The sequence below is a fragment of the Nothoprocta perdicaria genome, unplaced genomic scaffold, assembly GCF_003342845.1.
Source record: "Nothoprocta perdicaria isolate Ctin4 unplaced genomic scaffold, notPer1 scaffold_116, whole genome shotgun sequence".
NCBI classification, from domain to species: Eukaryota; Metazoa; Chordata; class Aves; order Tinamiformes; family Tinamidae; genus Nothoprocta; species Nothoprocta perdicaria.
Genome location: NW_020454272.1, coordinates 1,509,811 through 1,528,988, shown reverse-complemented (window position 1 = coordinate 1,528,988; position 19,178 = coordinate 1,509,811). Strand labels below are relative to the sequence as shown.

Genomic DNA, 19,178 nt, shown 5'->3' with positions numbered 1-19,178 from the left:
AATGACTTGACTGATTAGAATCTTGTTTCAAATGTTTGAAGGATTAAAGTAGATTTCTTTTACAGAAATTGCATTTGTTTGCCCTTGTTTCACCACTTTCATGCAAACTTGTTGTTCGCACTCAATACAGTTCAATCACTTCTTGCATCTATGAAGTCTGTCTTTAGACGATACCTTTGCTTAAAAACAGAGAAATCTTTCTAATCCTATTGCTGTTTTAAATCTGTCCTTTCTGCTCTCTCTCTTCACACTTGGATCAAAAAGGCAATGCTATTCAGAGTGCTTCTGCATGTCCTTACACTGAATGTCATTGGTATGTGGAGCTGTTTTTGTTCTAGGAGGCAGTTTTCTCCTTTTGGGCTTCTGTCATCTAAGTGGATCTAAACACTTYTGTATTTTGCTTTAACTATTGATATGTTGCTATTACAAACACTATAGCAGGTGCTCCTCAGGCCAGTACTTGCAGGTAAAGTTTTATTCATGAGAGGCTTCCATGCATTCATGTTGCTTCTGGCTGCAGGAAATAAACACAGAGAGAAAATTCATATGTTGCTTGCAGCATGATTCTATTTTTTTTTTCTTTTTTTTTGCCGTGTTTTTGGCTTAATGAAAGGTGGGAGGAGCACAAATTTTGGAATTTTTCAGACCGGGTCAGCTGTTAAAAATCAACTTTGATTTGTGGTATTACACACCACAATACTGCTACAGTAAGCAGAACGACATTAGACCTCTTTTCTTCTGTTCCCTTAAATCGTGGGAACATGTATCTTCCTCAGAACTGAAATTAAGAAATGAACTTGTGCTTCTTGCTTCAGAAATTGTATATAATTCCGTAGTGAACATTAGGTTTTGGTTCAGTCAGATGAATTGGAAAAAGAGAGTCATCTTCCTTTTCCAATTCTCTTTTRCTATTGACACAGTTGCCAGTTTTTGTTAGGACATATTGTCCTTTTCCAGAGCACATTTGTTTGAACTATTAGTCATTTTAAAAGTTATAATTCATAGCACGGAGATAAGCAAAAAAAAATGGCATGTCTTAGATTTAATAGTCTAATCATGATTAGAGCATATACATAGGAACAACTCATTGAAGGAACTTCACTTAAAAAGGGTTGGAGGGATGTGGTGGTACACATGGATTATATGGATTATATATATTCACTAGATGTGCAAAACATCTGAGAATCCCATTCAAAATATGATGCAGACTTTACATATTTCTATATTAACTCCASAGGTTGGCATTTCAGGTGAACTTGGCAAGACTTCTGGTGTTCTCTTCAAACCTTTGTGGAACAGAAATCTAAATTTGGTKTCATCCGTGGCATTTATTTTTTAAAGCATAAACTTATTCCCTTCAGAGTTTTCTCTCCTCTGTGGTGTTTTTGCTGGTTTTCTGCCTTGACTGTGGAGCACTGCGGAGAGCTCTGTTTGGAGCTGCATGCCCCTGTTGTCACAACCCAAGCTCTAAATTAAGTTTTTAATTATTTTAAAAGCATCTCTGCTTACTAATTACACTTCTAACAAAATATGATTGTAAATTGCTGTCTCATATTATCAGTCTTACTGCTATGATGTCACTGCGCAACCTCTTATTAACTAACCACTTAATAAGTACTCTGTATGTGAAAGTTGAATCAACTGCCTACTGCGTAATAATATTTAAGATATATGTGTTACACACAYATATATGTTTGGGCAAGGGAGCTAGGTCAAGCTGTGGTATGGATAAGTTCCTATTTCCTGATTCTTGCATTTTAAGTCCCAAATATTTTATAGCATTAATATAGCTTGTAGAATTGAATAGTAAGCTGAGTTGACAGATACAGTAGTTGGAACCTCAGAATGTATGCTTTGAGAAAGGACGTTTGTAAAATTAAATGCTTTAGTTTTGCAAAATTGAACCTATATCAATGAAATCAGGAATATCTCATGCTATTACCAGACCAAGGATGTGCAGTATCAGTACAGTGATATTTAACTGCAACAGCATAACAAGGAGACAGAAGGTGAACTCAGCTATGCTGTTTATTTTATTTCTATTCCTCTTGCTCTTCCTTTTAACTTCCCCTGTTCTCCTTTATTTGATTCTTTTTTTTTTTTAAACTAAGTTATAGGTGTTAATAGCCTGTTCCCTAGAAAAGGGACACTGCTCAGGAGGTCATGGGATGCTGCCAAGGGAAATGGCCCTGTGCTTTAGGACTCTGCTCCTGGTTTGACACAATTTTTAAAGAGTGACCCAACTTGCTCTAAGGAATGAAGGCTAAAATGAAATCCAGATTGCAAGTGTTTGTGTAGGGAAGGTGTTTACATGTGCCAAGGCAGAGAAAGAGTGCATGGATGAGATGAAGCTGGTTACATTCTGAATTCCAAATAATAGTATGGAGGCCTCCTGTTAGAGAATTTTAAAATGTTTTTCCATGTAATATGTTGCTATATCAAGTTAATGTATCTTGGAATAAAAGATTTTTCACTAGTCTTATGAAAGGTGCTTGTCTACTTTACATAAAAATTGTGTACGAAATATAAAAACCTAGCGCCTTGTGAAAGTTCAAGCAACTGAGCATTACACGTCCAAAATTCTTTAGGTGCAGAGAARATCTGCCAGTCCCAAAAGACCTAATGTTTCCATTTTGAACTTTACCCGTTAAGAAATATTTGAAAACATCCTCAAGGGATTGTTAATACCAGAGTTTATTTTAGGAAAAAACAATTAACAATAAAAATTGAAAGTAATGTTATTAAATATTAGATTAGACAGATTTTATCGGGGGAGCAGTTTTCTCGGTGGCGGTTAGGCCGCCTTGCACAAGGTCGGTGCTGCCTGAGAGGCCCAGCAACCTGTGTGCGGCGCCCGGGCCTCCGCTCGCCGGCTCTGGAAGGGAAAGAGAAGTCAAGGCTGCCTGGCTTGGCAGAGCACCTCCTGCCTGCCTGGAGCGGCAGTGTATGGAGAGATACGTTATCCTGAGGGTATTTTTTTGAATTCAAATGGTGTTCTTTTTGTCCTTTCATTTGGTCCCTGAAGTTCTGACTGCTGTAAACTGCAATGGCTTTTCTCTTGCTCCCAAAACTAAATGGGACACTTTGTTTGGTAAGCTAGCGGCCTGCAGGGGCTGGTTTCTTTTTTTTTTTTTTTTTTTTTGTGTGTGTGTAAGTTAGAGGAAACCGTGTAAAACTAAGTGGTTTTCCCATTACTTGAGGTTATATGAAGCAGTACAAAAGTGCAGAAAATATCTGAGAGAGAAACAAAGCAAGGACGTTCTGTCAAACAACTCGACTGCTGCCTCGTACCTTTTGRCTGGGCGCATTTCGCAGCGTTTGCAGCTCCCCAGAGCCAACTTCTCCCAGTTTCTTCTCCCCACAGGTGTCCAGGCTGCGTGTTCCCTTCCTGCCCCTGTGTGTGTTTGTGTAYGTGCCCATGCATCTGCATTCCTCCCTATCCTGTGCATCAATCCACAGGGAAATTGTGTGGACCAAATGGAATAGAGGTTTTGAGCATAAATTCTGGTACATGAAAGCTGGTGATGAAAAATATATAATGAAATTATGGCATAAATTCAGCAGCAGAATATTTTGATATTTGTTGTTTAGGAGCAACTTAAAATAATGCCAGCTTGTGAGCCTGAACATTGGTCACTGTCTGGAAAATCTAGGTAGATTAAGGTATTATGGCATGATTGGAAACATTTAATGGCTGTTTTATTTTTTTAGAAATGAAATAGCCATGTCAGATTGAACTTCTCAGTAGGATTTCTTTGCTGAGGCGTTGATTCGCATTGACTGACAGGATGACTGCATGTTTTACTCAGGCAGGTTATTCACCTTTTCTCAACACCTTTTTTTTCCGTCAATAAGAGCTAAAAGGGACAAACAAGGATAAATGGAAAAAGTTAAATATTTTAAATCCTTTATTCTCCTCTTCATGCTTCTAACTGGAACACTTACAAGTACACTGAATGTCAGGAGAAAAAAAAATGTATTAAAAATGTATTAAAATGTATCGTTTCTGTTTTTAACAGAGCCCATTCTTGCTGAGTGATTTATGCTTTTTAAGCAATAAAGAAATGATTGTAGCTCTTCTGTCATACGCAGCTTGTTAGTGTTTTTTGCATCTACTTCCTGAATAATTTAAGGATGGCGTGGTATAATTTCTTAAAAAAGAAATTATTTAGAAGTTTCATTTTAATTGTGAACAAAAGGGAATTTCCCAAATGTAACACAACAAGAATTCTTCTGGTATTAGACTGACAAAATGCCTACCATTACTTCAAGTCATGGTTGGAGAACAAGTTGAAGCGGGCATCTTGCCTGCTTTTTTTTTTTTTTTTGCTTTCTTCTGATGTCTTTCCCCCATATTTATTAACAGAGATTTAGAAGTTTTTATAGAAAACGGTCTCTTGAATGGAAAGCAAGTAGGTCCGAGTTGCATCTCTTAAGGACATTGCTTCAGATCCATGTTGGACAAATATACCCCTTTGCCTGCAGAATATCAGCACAGGGAGATTTCAGCGTGCAGAGTCCCGAAGCGTAGGGCAAACAGGTACATTCTCTGCTGTGAAATTAAATCCTAAGGGGTGAGGAGGTGCAAATTTCCCTGGTGGAATATAAGTGCAAAGAACAAAGGCTTTTTTTTCACATTGTAGTATACTGGATATTGCAGTTGTTGATTTTGAGGGTTCTCATGATTCCACCATGGTTTGTCATAAGGATTAGACTCAYTTAACACAGTTGCTTGGTCTGGTCTATTGTACCATTAAATCACAGCACTTCTAAGTAAAATTCACTGCGTATGTTCTGTTTTAAATAATTATGTATTTTTAGAGGTTATATATTGTATTTTCATCCTATATACTAAATGCATGAGACTGCTGTGTACATATAGCATGTATGTGTACTTATTTATGTTCTTTATTGAATTCTATGATTAAATGTGAATTTTGTAAATAAAACTTTTCGTTTTGAAATCTAAAGTGTAAATATAGATAGAAAAAAAAAATATATAAAGGTGGTACCTTTTGGTTTCCCTTAAGTGAATTCTCAGCCACTCCTGCTGCTTGCTCCAAGAATGACAATATATGTAGTTTTGGAATTGATTTTTTTTTTCCTTCTTCCAAAACCTGTAGAAGCATAGAAACCTATAGAAATGGATTCAATTCTGCCTGATAGATTACAAAATCAGTACTTAACAATATTCTTGATAGAGATTTGTTATTCAGGGTGATGGACGTATAAGAAAGACTGTCTTATAATACATGTAATTCTGTGTATTTACTTGTAAAGGGAGGCGATGGGATGAACGAAATTTAGAGGGACAAAGTGCATGTGAAATATAGAGAGTACTGTTTCTTTCTGGGGTGAAATTACACCTTAGCTCTCTTTTTTATTTTTATTTTTTTTTTTTCTCGGAATGTTACTGTAGTTAAAGTGTCAGATACATGYGGGAGAGCTCTGTTTGCTTTATATGCATTTACTTAGGATGCGCGCTTGCTTTTAGGTTCACCAAAAATCTGTCGCCTGACAAGATCAACCTGAGCACATTAAAAGGGGAAGGTCAGTTGACCAACCTGGAGCTGGATCAAGAGGTGCTTCAGAACATGCTGGATCTACCAACGTGGCTGGCTATAAACAAGGTCTTCTGCAATAAAGCATCTATTAGGGTGAGCATTTTATTATGCAGGGATGGTAATTAAGCAAAACTTTCTCTTTTTTCTTTTGTCTCTATCAACTTTCAAGCTGTATGGTTTGATTAGAAATTGTGATGAATACTTAGAATTTCAGAGAGAAAAACAAAGATCAGCAGTAATTGTGTCTTAATTTCCCTCCCTATTTAAAATGGGGAGGACAGAGGGCATGAAATGTGTACAGAGACAAGAAGTTGTTCTCTCCTTTTTGAGTAAATTTCATCATGTACATTTTAAAGTAGTGGTAGAGATAAAAACTTATACTAAATAATAAGAGACTGTACTTACCATGGGCAAAAAATATGCTTTATATGTGCTATTCCTTCTCTTTCCCTTCCATTTCCATTTTTTTGGAAGGATTTTGCTCTCTGTAGAAAATATGGAAACACTYTATTTAACAGACATTGAATTTTTTAGTCCTTATGGCTGCTAAGAGATGAAGCAACGTACGTTGTCTACACTTTTAGATTATACTAGTGTAAGTAGAAAATGAAGCTATGACTTGTCTTTTTCACTGAAGCTGTGACCTGGTCAGGATTTGGTGGTTCTTCAGGCTTTTTTTTCTTTTTTTGAACTCAGTGAACATTCTGAACACGATGCTGTGTTATAGACATCGAGTGATTCATAGGCTGACAGTGCAAATGTGGATTTCCTTTCCTTTTAAAGGAAGGAATGTGGAGGACAACATTGCYTTTCTTGTTGTTTGACAACTTGGTATTAAAGAGACAGATTCTATTTTGTCTCTCTGTGTTTTCCTTTCAATGATATGTGGGTTCATAATTTTCTTTTAGGTGTCAAAAATAGTAGTGTATCTGCCTAAGTTTATTATTCAGTATTTTCAGAAAAACCWGACATTTAGAAAGTAATATACTAATTTGATCACAGGAGTTGTAACTATACATAGCTAAAACACATTATAATAAAGTACTTTAAAATTATGYTTTCTCTTGCAGATACCATGGACAAAATTGAAAACACTTCCCATCTCTTTGGTGAGTTCTGAAAGAAACTCCTAAATAGCTCTGTGCAGGAGAATTCATCTCAGTTATTTATATAGTTTCCTTGAGCTGACTTAGAAATAATTTAAGTATTCACAGGCCCTATACTAAGCTCCCTCTCTGTAGCAGATCAACATAAAACACTTCAGTGTCTCAGGTAATWAGTTTATTTTTACTGTCTATGGCTTTGGGTCTAATCATCGTAATTTTTTACTGTCTAAATGATCTCTATCAAAACCAAAAAACTTCAATCGTTACGTTGCTTTACGTGGCAGGTAGTTATTTCTCCACCTAGTGCTGTCACAAGTTCCTGCCTATCTTTTCAAACTATCACTTAAAAGGCTTTTTATATTTTACCTCTCTACCCACCTGGTCATCCCAACTCTGGCAGATCTGACAAGTCACATCCACACGGTTTCTGAAGGAGCTCAAGAGTTCACCTTGGCTGTAAATTGGATGCAAAAGACATAAATAAGAGTCAGCACCACTGGACTAAATGATGATTTGGCCTTTTGTTTGTTTGCTTGCTTTGTTTTACCCCCTTTTTTTTTTTTTAAAGAAATATACCAAGAAATGTGGGAGCACAGGAAATAATTTGCTTGAGCTCAATAAACCTTCTTAAAGATATTTTCTTAAGTAATTAATACTCTTTTAATTYAGATGCTTCCCAAACTCACTATGAATACTTGAATGTGTAATTCTGCATCAAACTTGGAAAATCTGTTGTTTTAATCCTTGAGGCATTTGATAGTGGTCCCTCACTTGCACCACTGTTTTCCAGACGCACAGAGCTTAAAGGGGGGTAGTGCTCAAGGGGGATGGTGGAACCTTTTGACCAGATGATGTAACTGCCAAGTTAGGAAATCTCTTTAAGCTCTGCTGTTCTTATAGATTATACACTTGTCTTGCCATAGCAAGGCCCTACTATTTGCTTGGCTTGCAGTGAAATTAGTAAGCAATCTTTGAGGCTAAGATAACACAGAAGGTCACCTTTGTACTACAAAAGCTGTCCTTGAACCTGTGTGTTAAATGGAAATTGATAACCAAAGATCAYTGTTTAATGGTTTAAGAGCCTTTGACTTCTAAAGGAAGGGGAATTTAAAGGATTAAATGTCCAGCTTCAGCCCTTCATTAYATCACATTAGTGGGGCTATTTTTACAGCTGAGAGTTTGACTAAATTTTAAGTAGCCTTATATACCTGGCATCTTCTATTTGCATAGCTGAGAAGGTAGCTAGGACGTGGTTGTCTCGTGAGAGGTACTTTTTCTTGGAAAGGAGTATTTCTTTATGTTTTAAAGAAAGAAATCTTTCAATATAGTGACCAATAGTAAATACTGTTACCTTTGCTTGTAACCAATCACTCCTTTTCTGCATGATAAACAACCTAATTTTGAAGAGGGCTGCTAGACAGCAGTTTTTTCSTCTATCAAAATAGAAGTAATTACCAATGAGGAAAGGGAGAAAGGATAGGTAGATCTGCATCTGGATGTCTTTACCTAACTTTTATTTATATTGCATGAATTCCTTAATCACAGAATCATTCCCTTAAGCTTCTTCTGTGAAGGCCTGTTTTGTGTAGGGAAAAAAAAAAGTAAAAACAACATTAAATTATACTAGAAAATTTATTTATAAAAATTACTTCCTCTATTTGGTCTACTCAAGGTCTGTATAACCAATTTTTATTCATTTTCAGATTTTGTTTAAAGATACAGCACAAAACTTTAATTACTGATTTTAATTTGAATGGACTAGTTTCAGATACTTTCCACTAAAATTTTTCAGAACACACTGAACTATTTAGAAAATTCAGGAATAAGCATAAAACAGATAAGAATACATTATTTCTTGTCCTTTTCAAAATGCAATTTTTGAAGAAGTGTATGGCATGTAAATAACAGCTAGAGGTCAAGAATTCTGCAAYCTAGGATTGGGAACATCTGTTAAAATTCACTAACAAATTTTTAAAATCATAATTGATATATTCTACAAAAACTAGTGGAAAAAATCTATACTCAGAAATATTTTATAAATATGTTTTACATTGTTTTTAAGAGACTAAATACATATTATATCATCTCTTACATGTCCAAATTTTTGTTTTGCTTTGTTTTGCAAGTCCTTGGATAAAGTTGTAATGGAAATGAGTACATGTGAAGAGCCTCGTGCCCCTAATGGACCCTCTCCTATAGCAACTGCATCAGGACAAAGGTCAGGGATACTGCTTGTATAGATGCWTGATTCATAATTTTTAAATCACTTTTTTTTTTCTAGAATACATACTATAAAACAGTTGGGTCTCCATTTCTTGTAGTATATAGGGTCACACCTTGTCATTTCAAACTCTTGAAATTAGTTGATAACTTTTAGGTGTTAACATAGGTATGCTGATGGATGGGAATGTTTGATTTCAGACCTCATCTATGGATTGCGAATCATTGCCATAGGGATTCTGTGTTACAAGATGAAAGATATAAAAAGGAAAAGGAATAACAAACCACATAAAATGTCCTTCTAAAAGGAGGAAAAAAAAGCCCTCCAGTGGAAGAAATGTTAGATATTAAAAGAATTGTTAACATACAGTTTCTCTTTCACTAATCTAAAGCATTCTAAATGCAAAAGATTTTTTTAAAGCTAGATGTAACTGCCTTATCTTTTTAAATGCTTTGTAYGTTGATACAATACATAAATGCAACCATTTGTGAGGACTTTCTTTTTTAGAAAGAAATAAAGCAGCTACTTCAGTTTGCATACTTTGCATATATAAAATTTATTATAGTTTTAACAGACGTAACTTTGCTCAGAGTGTTTAGCAAGATTGGAATTGCAATGCAGTCAAGTCATGTATTTGACATAAATCACTCCTTAAGTATAAGCCTAAAGAGGAGTGAGATTTCTACATAGTAGTGTAGACTGCTTTTAGACATATATTGTGCTAAGTGACATTAATTGTGAACATGATTGTGGCATCAATCTCCATGAAGTGTAACAATATATGAATTAGAAACTATATCCAGTATATTTAACAAAAATGACAATTAGGAATTGCAAATTGTGTAATCTGTTTCATGTTGTATTTAAATTGGTAAATATGAGTAATTTTGTGCCCTTTTATTAGATCTATATTTTATATGTTGGCATTTCACCTTCCAGTGAATATGGCTTTGCTGAAAAAGTGGTAGAAGGAATTTCGGTTTCTGTGAATTCCATTATAATAAGGATTGGCGCAAAAGCCTTTAATGCCTCATTTGAACTTTCCCAGCTGAGAATATATAGTGTAAATGCAAATTGGGAACATGCTGACCTGAGATTTACCAGAATACAAGAAGCTCAACGTGGAGAGGTAACTATTTCCTTCATTATTTTTGTAATATGGGAGGAGGTAATTGAATCACAGCCTTCTGCAGTCTAGAAAACATGTTGTTATTGGGAAGATATTCTGCAGTCATTTCAGCCTTCCTCTAGAAACATGAGGATGTAAAAACAGGGGGKTTGAGTCATATCAAAGGTCTGTTTTGACAGTGGCCAAAGTGGATGCTGAGGGAAAAGCAAAGATCCGGGGGCAACTATGTGTAATGTTCACTGTTAAGTTCTCTAAGCCCTTTTCTACAGCCATTTTTAAATAAAAGACACCAAAAGAAAAAAAGAATGGGATATTAAATGAAAGAAAAAATGATGGAATATTAAATGTGGGGAAAAAAAGGTGTGCTTTAGCACATTTCCCTTCCCCCGCCAAAAAAATACCTTTCATTGGTTATCTATTTGCTTATGAGAGTTTTCCTAATTAGAATGTTCTTTAAGTAGTTTTAAGTGATTGTTAACACAGCTGCAAAATAAATATTTTTCTTTAAATAATTAGGTCGTACATATGTAGAATGACAACTGAGTACAGTTTTTCCAGAAAGCAGCAAAGTAATATTAAAGTCCAGCACTGATGCACACTATTCTACGGTTTTCTCCCACTTAAGCACAATAAATGTGAACTAAGTTCAAAATTGTTTCTGAATGTTGCCTGTTTTATTGAAAATACCTTTTGTTTTAGTGTGAGAGGTAGATGTTTTAAATATTGACTATGTTTTGTTTATTTAGAATCGGTTTTCCCAAGCAGAGTTTATTCAGAGTGCAGGAAACCAGTAGGTGCTTCCCAGAAGCACTACATCCCAGAAGAAGCCCAAAGAGAACTTCATAATTAAAAATTTTGTAAAAATAATGAAAGTTCAAAACTGTTTTCCTTACAGTTTGCATTCTCTCTTTTGTGCAGCTTATTTCTAGTCATGCTTGTATGTTAATGAAGGCTAAGGATAAAGAGTTAGAAGTTTGACCAGATGGAGTTTYATATTGCTGCATTTTATTTTTAATTTACAGTTTTAAACAGAGTTTGTTTCTGAAGAGTCTCCCCCTATGCAACAGTGCTATCCTTGAGGATTGTTCCTGTTAATGTAGTAAACTCCAAAACACAAATTTGAAGGGACTCTGGCAAAATGATATGACAGTGATTAACATTAATAATAAATGGTGAAATAATAAGCCTGACAATACTGTAAAAGCAATTTTTGCTAAACAGCATCTTAAGGAGCTAAGTGATGTAAGGTTTGCATTGTAGCTGTGTTCTTAATGTAATGAAGAATCTCCTGAGAAATTTTTGGAGCTTCCGTTCACACTGCATCTCCTGCGTGAGGAGACTGTGTACTCTGCTTTCTRCAGAACCACCGGAGAGCTGGGCTTGTCCGGGAGCTCTGGACATCTAGTCCCAACTCCTGCTCAAGCTCAGGTCACCTGAGCACATTGCCCATGTCCGTGTCCAGGCAGCATTTGCACATCTCCAAGGCTGGAGGCTCCACAACCTCTCTGAGGAGCCTGGTCAGTTCAGCCACCCGCACAGGGAAGACTGACTTGTTCACATGGAACTTCCTGTGTTCCAGTCGGTGCCGTTTCCTGTTGTCCTGCTGCTGGGCACTGCTGAAAGGAGTCTGGGCCCTTCCTTTTGACACACCCTCCCATTAGATATTTATAAACATTGATAAAACTCCCCTGAACCTTCTCTTCCCTAGGTTAAGCAGTTCCAGTTCTCCCAGCTTCTCCTCATATGTGCCTATCCCTTAATCATCTTTGTGGCCCTCCCTGGGCTTGTTCCTGGAAATTCATTCCTCTCTTGTGCTGAGGGAGCCCAGAACAGGACACAGATTTCTCCACAGCTAGTATTTCTCGGACCACTTTGCACTCTGCCTTCTTCCTTGCCAGACACAGCTGGAGTGGTCTGCTCCATTCTCGTCTTGTTTTCCCAGGACACCACTCCAAGGTTTGCAACATGAGAGGAGAATGACATCTGAGAAATAGATACATATACCAAACAGATTCTCTCCTTTTACTCTTTTCCCCAGCTGATTTTTTTCCTACAGATTATTAATGTAGAAAGGAATTTCAGGGAAACTAGAATTAATACTCCTTTTTTTCTTCTTGATGCTCTGTTCATTTGATGTCTTCCTCAATGATGCTGTTGAACTTTTAAAGACTTTCCTGTAGCCACATCTAGAAGCGCATCTTACGATTTTAAACCGTCTGCATGGCATACAACATATATAGTGTTTAATTTTAATTAATCTTAATTAAAAGAGGATACTTCACTTCGTCCCTTCCCTTTCTGGTATTTTTCCTTTYCTCCTAAGCCCGTTCATATATACTAGGATTTAGTATTTTGAAAACACACAGAAACATCTATATTTCTCCTCTACTAAATAATACGCAAGAAGTGCCCTTTATTTTCTTCTTAAKATTTTATAGAAAGTGGAAGTTATAAAAATAAATTAATATGTGAAACACTGCCCTTATTTTGCAAGTAACTGTGCTGCTAATTATCTCTGCCTGCTGGGAACTTGCCTTCTGTTTCTGTGACCTACTGAAGAGCAGCATCAGGGCTTTAATTCCTGATGCCTGCTAGGCAAAATGCACAAATAATGTCCTCAGAGCACACACCTGCATACATACATGCCTGCTTGCATATGTGCATATGTGCAGTAAACTGACAGATTGCATAGTGTTTTTCCCCCTCTGTCTTTTTAAAGGTTTTGACTTTCAAAGAAATCAACTGGCAGATGATCAGAATAGAGGCAGACGCAATCCAGAGCTCTAAGCATGAGCTCATGAGCGCTCCCGTTCGACTCATTACCAACCAATCAAAAATCCGGGTCACGCTTAAACGGAGGGTAAACTTGGAAATTTTTGGAGTATTTTATTATTTTATGAATTTACATTTAGCATGTGTTCTGTGTGTATGTGTATACATTGTAAAGGTTTTAAGATTAGGACATGTGAAATTTAGAATTCCCTAAACTAAATTTTGATAAATAGTCACTAAGATTGTAGAAATATTGGAATAAATATTTTGAACTTCTTCCACAAGTCAGTTTACCCAGGGATCTTTATTTATGACGACATTTATTGTATTGCCTCACTAATTTCAAACAGCATTTTTATTGCTTATAATTAAATTAATTTTTCAGTTTAATAGCCAATGCACTGTGCACAAGTGAAAATTAAGACACAATAATAGATGCTATGGTRCATTTTAAGCGTTTTTGTCAGTAAGAGGAATGGAACTTAAAATGTACTTGTTAATATTTACTTATGTGTTTATATGTGAAAAATTTTTATGAATTTAGTGTAAGAAATAAGTATTTAGATTTCCATTTAACTTGTCTATTTTTTTATCCTACAGTTAAAGGATTGTAACGTAGTGGCATCAAAACTGGTTCTGATTCTGGATGATTTGCTCTGGGTTTTGACGGATTCGCAGCTGAAAGCCATGGTGCAGTATGCCAAATCTCTTAGCGAAGCCATAGAGAAGTCAACTGAACAGAGGAAAAGCTTGGCTTCTGAAACGACACAGGTAGGATAATTAATTGCAACACATTGTTATAAAATGTAGCTATTGTAAAATACAACACAGTATATTTTGTGTGTGTGTATATTTAGCTTTAGGTGAACTAGGGAAAGTTACCTAAGTCATCTTTGGAGTGTATATCTTAAAACACTCCAGGAATGAATAAGAGTAGCTTAAAAGAGTTTATTTTASAGGATTGGTCAGTTACAGAGAAGAAAAAGTTGTATTTCTTTACCCATGTATAGCATATTTAGACTTCTTCGTCTGTTTTAACACTTTGACAATTGATTAATAGTTTAGTAAATCCACTTGAATTTGCTCTCAACTTCGTCTGGTTGGGAGTTTTAAAGTAAATTTAAGAAAGACGGGAAGTTACCTTCATATGTGGATAAATGCAACTAGTGTAATATTTTAAAATGCTTATCTAGTTTTAGTTTTTATGGTTCTGAAAAATTAAGAGGAGCTTTCCTTTTTGTAGCTCTCTCATTGGAATATGTAGTGAAAATACTTGTACTTTTCACCTATGTCTGCTGGCATAGATATTATATTGATACTTCATGTAAGATATTCCTTTGTCTAAATCTCTGTTTCCTTTAAGCACATATGCCAGACTGGGCTTTGTTTGTGAGGATTTTTTGGGGGAGGGATCTTGTGTACGAATAAGCAGGACAAATGCACTGATAAAAGAGAGCCTTATTAAAAAATAAATAAATTAATAACACAAGAGAACAAAGCCTAATTTATTACTGTGTCTGACTAARTGAAGACATCTGTGTGGAATCTTTKGCAGCAGAGCTAGGGTACTGTAATGGAGAGCTCATTTCTTGTGCTCGCAGTGACTTGGTGGGGTGATGTCACAGATCAATTAAAGCTATTTAATTAGCTTTTACTGAGCAGGGTGGTCCTGAATCTTCCGCTCCCTCTCCTTTTATCTCAGCAATTCCTGGATGCTGGCTCAGGCTCACATCTGGCCCACACCAATGCAGTTTGGGGAACTAAACTGGCAGAAATTAGCCTAGCAAAAAAGAAAAAAAAGAAAAAAAAACAAACAAAAAAAATTTTTTTTTCATCCAGTTTAGTTCCCTAAAGAACTTGCAAAAACACTAAGAGAAATCTCAGTGCTGCAAGTGACAGGGTAGAGATAAGTATAGGAGGTAGGAAAGCTGGAGGATGGAGCAGGGTTGCATCGTCGTGAAATGCAGGTATCAGCAYACCTTAGTTGTGCTGTTAAACAGCGCTGATAAATGATGCAAGGTGAATACCAATACACAGTATGCTTTTTTTTTTTTTGATTTGAAAGATCTCTTTTGAGTAAATAAAAGCATACTTGAGAAAGGATCAACTTCTGTGAAGTGATGTGACTAAATATTTTCAGAGCTCTGCCCCTGCACCCAGCTCTCAGCAGGTGAAAGCACACCAGGCAGCGGCAGCACCCGATCAGAATGATGCCATTGTGAAGCTGTTCAATGATTATGATGTTAAGGAGACTTCTCATCATTTAGTAATTTCCCATTTGGACCTACATATTTGTGATGATATCCATTCTAAAGAGAAAGGTAAATATTTTCTGTGTGTGTTTTAATGTATCTGTGCTACATAATCTTCTTTAAAAAACATTTTGAGGAACCTATTAATGTTAATGAAACTTCTTTTTTTTTATTATTCTAGAATAATATTCAGATTTGTCTTCTTGAATTTCTAGGCATACCTCAGTGAGCACTCCTGTTTGTTGTTCTGCAATCATTCTGGAATAAATACAACCTGATGATAGTAGCCTCAGTACTTTTTCTACCTTCTAGAAAGCGATTCTCTCCATTTGGACTGCTACTCATGTTTTATTTTATGAACTAACTAGGTTATGAGAAATGTAGTGGCAACATTGCTGTGGCTTGAAATGTACAAACATCATCTGTAGTACCCAAATAGTTTGGGCTCATAAAAGTGCAGTCCTCTTTTATTAATGGTTAATTTAGAACATATTTGAGTCTCTCCAGCAAATTGAAAGAATCAAACAAGTTTTCCAAAGTCTTACAGTTTTGCCTGCTTGTTTTTAATGAGAGATATTTGCCATTGGGGGAAAAAAAAGAAGACAAATGACATTTTGGTTTAGCCCTGTATACTCTAGGAACTGAGAAATGTGAAAATGTGTGGCAGATTACAAGTGTGTACAAGTCTGCTGAGAAGGAATGAGTGAAGAACATAAGACTTGGTGAATGTACTTCCCTTTACAGAAGATGCTTGACCCCAAAGYATGAAACCTACTACATAAAGATATCTTTTTTTTGTATGTGTGTGTAATATTTCTACTGAAATAGAGAGTTATAGTGCCTAGTGAGACCTCTRTTTTAACCTGGTATTTTTGGCCATGAAGATTAAATTTAGTAGTTGAAAAAAATGAGAATTGGGGAGTCTCAGAAGCCCTCTTTACTGAAATAATATTTGACAAATAAGAAATCAAGGAAATCAATATATATTTGCAATGTTCTTGAAAGTAACTTTCCTGGTTTTGAATGACTGATCATGATCATATATTCAGTACAAAAAGTTCTATTGCAGAAAATTTGCAGTAATTGGTCTACAAAGAATTGTTCTTATTTTTCAGTAGCAACAGTGGCCAATTTGCTACTAGTGACTGATCACAGACCACAGAGTTCTACAGGATGGTCCTTGGAGACCTGCAAGGCTTTCTGAGTGAAAATTTTGAGGGAAGAGATTGAGATTGTGAGAAGAGCTGGTAGAGAGGAGGAAGATATTTTGGACATTCCAAGGAAAGCGCGAATGCAAGAACTTATGTTTTAAATACAGTATGTGCAGAGCTGAGCTTTATTTTATTTTACAGACTCAAATAGACGTGTTACAGGAGGGGCCATGCAGCTTTCCTTCAGCTATTTAACAGTGGACTATTATCCATTTCACAAAGCAGGTATGAAAGTGAGTGCTTCACAATTATCTGTAAGCATGTATGTTGCTTAATTTCTAAATTTATTTACATATTTATGATTAGGGCTTGCATAATCACATAATTGTTTACATAYTTATCACATCAGAATTCAGTGTTGGTGGGAAAGGCAGTGTACATCAGATTGTGAGTGCTCTAGATTTTTGCCAGAGAGTTATCTGTTATCTGTGTAGCCTTTCGCAAAGATTTAGGTAACTACAATTAAACATTTTTTGCAAATCATTAGCAGTAAATGTATTTTTCAGAAAACTCATTATAGTCATTATGAGATCATAAGGCCATAATAACATTTTTTTGCACCTTAAAAATGTGTTACAATTTAGCGTAGTTCAGATAGCATATTCTCATATACAGCTGTGTATATTTAAGAGTAGCAGTATTCTTACCTGCTATAGACTGGTGGTGATTTGATCTATGTCATGTTGGCTTCTGTTCCTATAAAGGTGGACCCAAAGTTAGTTGTATTTTAACATAGGCCTATCWTGTGACCCAGCTATATGTCCCACATACTGACACTTCTGCTTCTCTAGGTGAGAGGCTGATCTGACTTTTTTTTTTTTTTTTTTCCCTATGAGCTCTCCTCTGAGAAGGCATAGAGAGCAAAGAAAATAATAAGTAAACCCAAAATTGTTCATTTTGGAAGGATTCTAACACATAGTATGTGACCCAGATAGAAAATTTAGGAATTTTGAAGAACTCATTTGGCCAGTCTCAGCAAGATTGAAGTAAGCACTGCAGGCACTCTAGAAGCTCACTGAAGACGTTCCTAGGTAATGGCTATGTGGGACATGAGTCCTGATGCATGAAACCCGAGCTAGCAAAGATCATTTGCAGAGCAAAGATAATCTCTCTAAAGATAGTGTTTTCCTGCAATTTTAAAAGATGTTCTATACAGATATATTTGACTAAAAGAGCTCAAGTTCTCATTAATAAGTTACAAGAAGAATCTGCCAAAGGTCTTCATCTTTGGCCAAATAAAGTGGGGAGGAACATGCTGCATAGTTTCTTCCTCTACTGAAAGAAGCTGCTGTCTTATCACTGTTGCAGAGCAGTGTGGTAATTCTGTGGGCAAACCATCATCACAGGAGAGGGACTTCACCTGAGTGGCACATACTTGTCTTGGGTGTTCAAAGGTAGTGATCTATCCGTGTAGCTGTCTTGGTTATGTACACTGCTGAATCTGCAACGATGAACTGAAAAGAAAACATTGTTCCCTGTAAGCAAAGGCTAAGCAATGGACAATACCATGTTCATTCTTTACAACAGTGGGAAGAAAGAGCTTTGCACCGATGAGATTGTTATTAAACTCTTTTTTAGTTTTGCACCTCTCTGGCCTGTGTAATGTTTAGAAATGTCTTTTTGGTCACTGACTTCCTGGGAATTGCAACTAGCTCTTCAAGAAGAAAAGCTCTCAACAATCATTTCTGCAGATGGGATTCCTAGCAGATCCTTTTTTTTGTTTTTAGTGATAGATGCCAGTAGGAGCTCTAATGGAACTCTGACACACAATTCCTGTAGGATATATTTCTAATTCATTCAACTTCAATCCTTTCAACAATATCTRTGATTTATAATACTCTTAAGAAAAGTGAAGCAGGATGTGGGTCTGTTAACTGTGATATCCCAGCATAAGCCAGACAGTTCAGGTTCTTGGATGTTGTAAATCTGTCTGTACAGCAACCCATCACATTACTAATCTTCCCAAATGTGCTGCCACGGAAACTTTTATCCAGATGCGTTTTTTGTGTAGCTTATTATTGTTGCTGAATGATGATCAGAGAAAGCAGCTGTATCATTGGGAAGTGATATAGGATGTTTTGCAGCACAGGAAGTTCTTGACCAAGCTGATATATTGAGACAAATGGGAAGCATTTTCCATCTGGGAAACCTGTAACAAATTTATTTGGCTTCATTTGTGTTTTCTGTGGCATTCTGATCTCCCTTTTCACTTTGCCCAGGACAATATATCTCTGYATACAGAATCAATTGAGATTGGAAGGGACCTATGGAGATTGTCTCGTCCAACAGACCAGAACCTTGTACTTAGAATCACCTCTAGTCAAATTTTGAATATCTCCATGGAGAAATACTCCAAAATATCTCTGAGCAATCTGTTCCAATGTTTGATTATCCTTACAGCAAAATCGCTGCTGCTTAGGTTTAAGTGGAATTTCCTGTATTTCAGTGTCAGTGCTCCCTGCCTCTTGCCCCATCCCTGGGCACCATTGAGAAGAGCCTTTCTTGTCATCTTTACATCATCCAATCTGACATAAACAGTGGTTAAGATCCACTGAGCCTTCTCGTCTCTACATTGAACAATACCCTCATGTATTGCTGTGATAGATGCTCCAATCTCATAATCGTCTTCATGGCTGTTCAGTGGACTCGCTCCGGTGCGTCCATGTCTCTCTCCTACTGGGGAACACTGAACACAGCATTCCCAGTGTGGTCTTAACCGGGATTGAATAGGGAGGAAGGATCATCTCCTTTGAGCTACTGCCTGAAGCAGTCCAGGATGCAGCTGGGCTTTGCCACCACATGGCTTTTTCATGGTCAACGTGGTGTCCACCAGGATCCCCAGGTCTTTTTTTTTCTGCAAATCTGCTTCCCGGATGGTCAGCATGTGTCGGTGAATAGAMTTATGGACTCTCTTGGTGCAAGA

General features: G+C 36.5%; 1 protein-coding gene across 1 annotated transcript in view; it reads left to right on the top strand.

Annotated features, from left to right (window-relative positions):
- Positions 1-5,494: 5,494 nt before the first annotated feature.
- Positions 5,495-19,178, top strand: part of UHRF1BP1L (UHRF1 binding protein 1 like) — a 37,304-nt gene continuing 23,620 nt past the window's right edge. The window contains exons 1-8 of the mRNA XM_026053447.1: positions 5,495-5,657; positions 6,635-6,673; positions 8,797-8,888; positions 9,831-10,020; positions 12,740-12,880; positions 13,393-13,563; positions 14,933-15,113; positions 16,397-16,480. Coding sequence (XP_025909232.1) covers positions 5,595-5,657; positions 6,635-6,673; positions 8,797-8,888; positions 9,831-10,020; positions 12,740-12,880; positions 13,393-13,563; positions 14,933-15,113; positions 16,397-16,480 — 961 coding nt within the window. The 5' untranslated portion in view covers positions 5,495-5,594. The remainder of the gene's footprint in view (positions 5,658-6,634; positions 6,674-8,796; positions 8,889-9,830; positions 10,021-12,739; positions 12,881-13,392; positions 13,564-14,932; positions 15,114-16,396; positions 16,481-19,178) is intronic.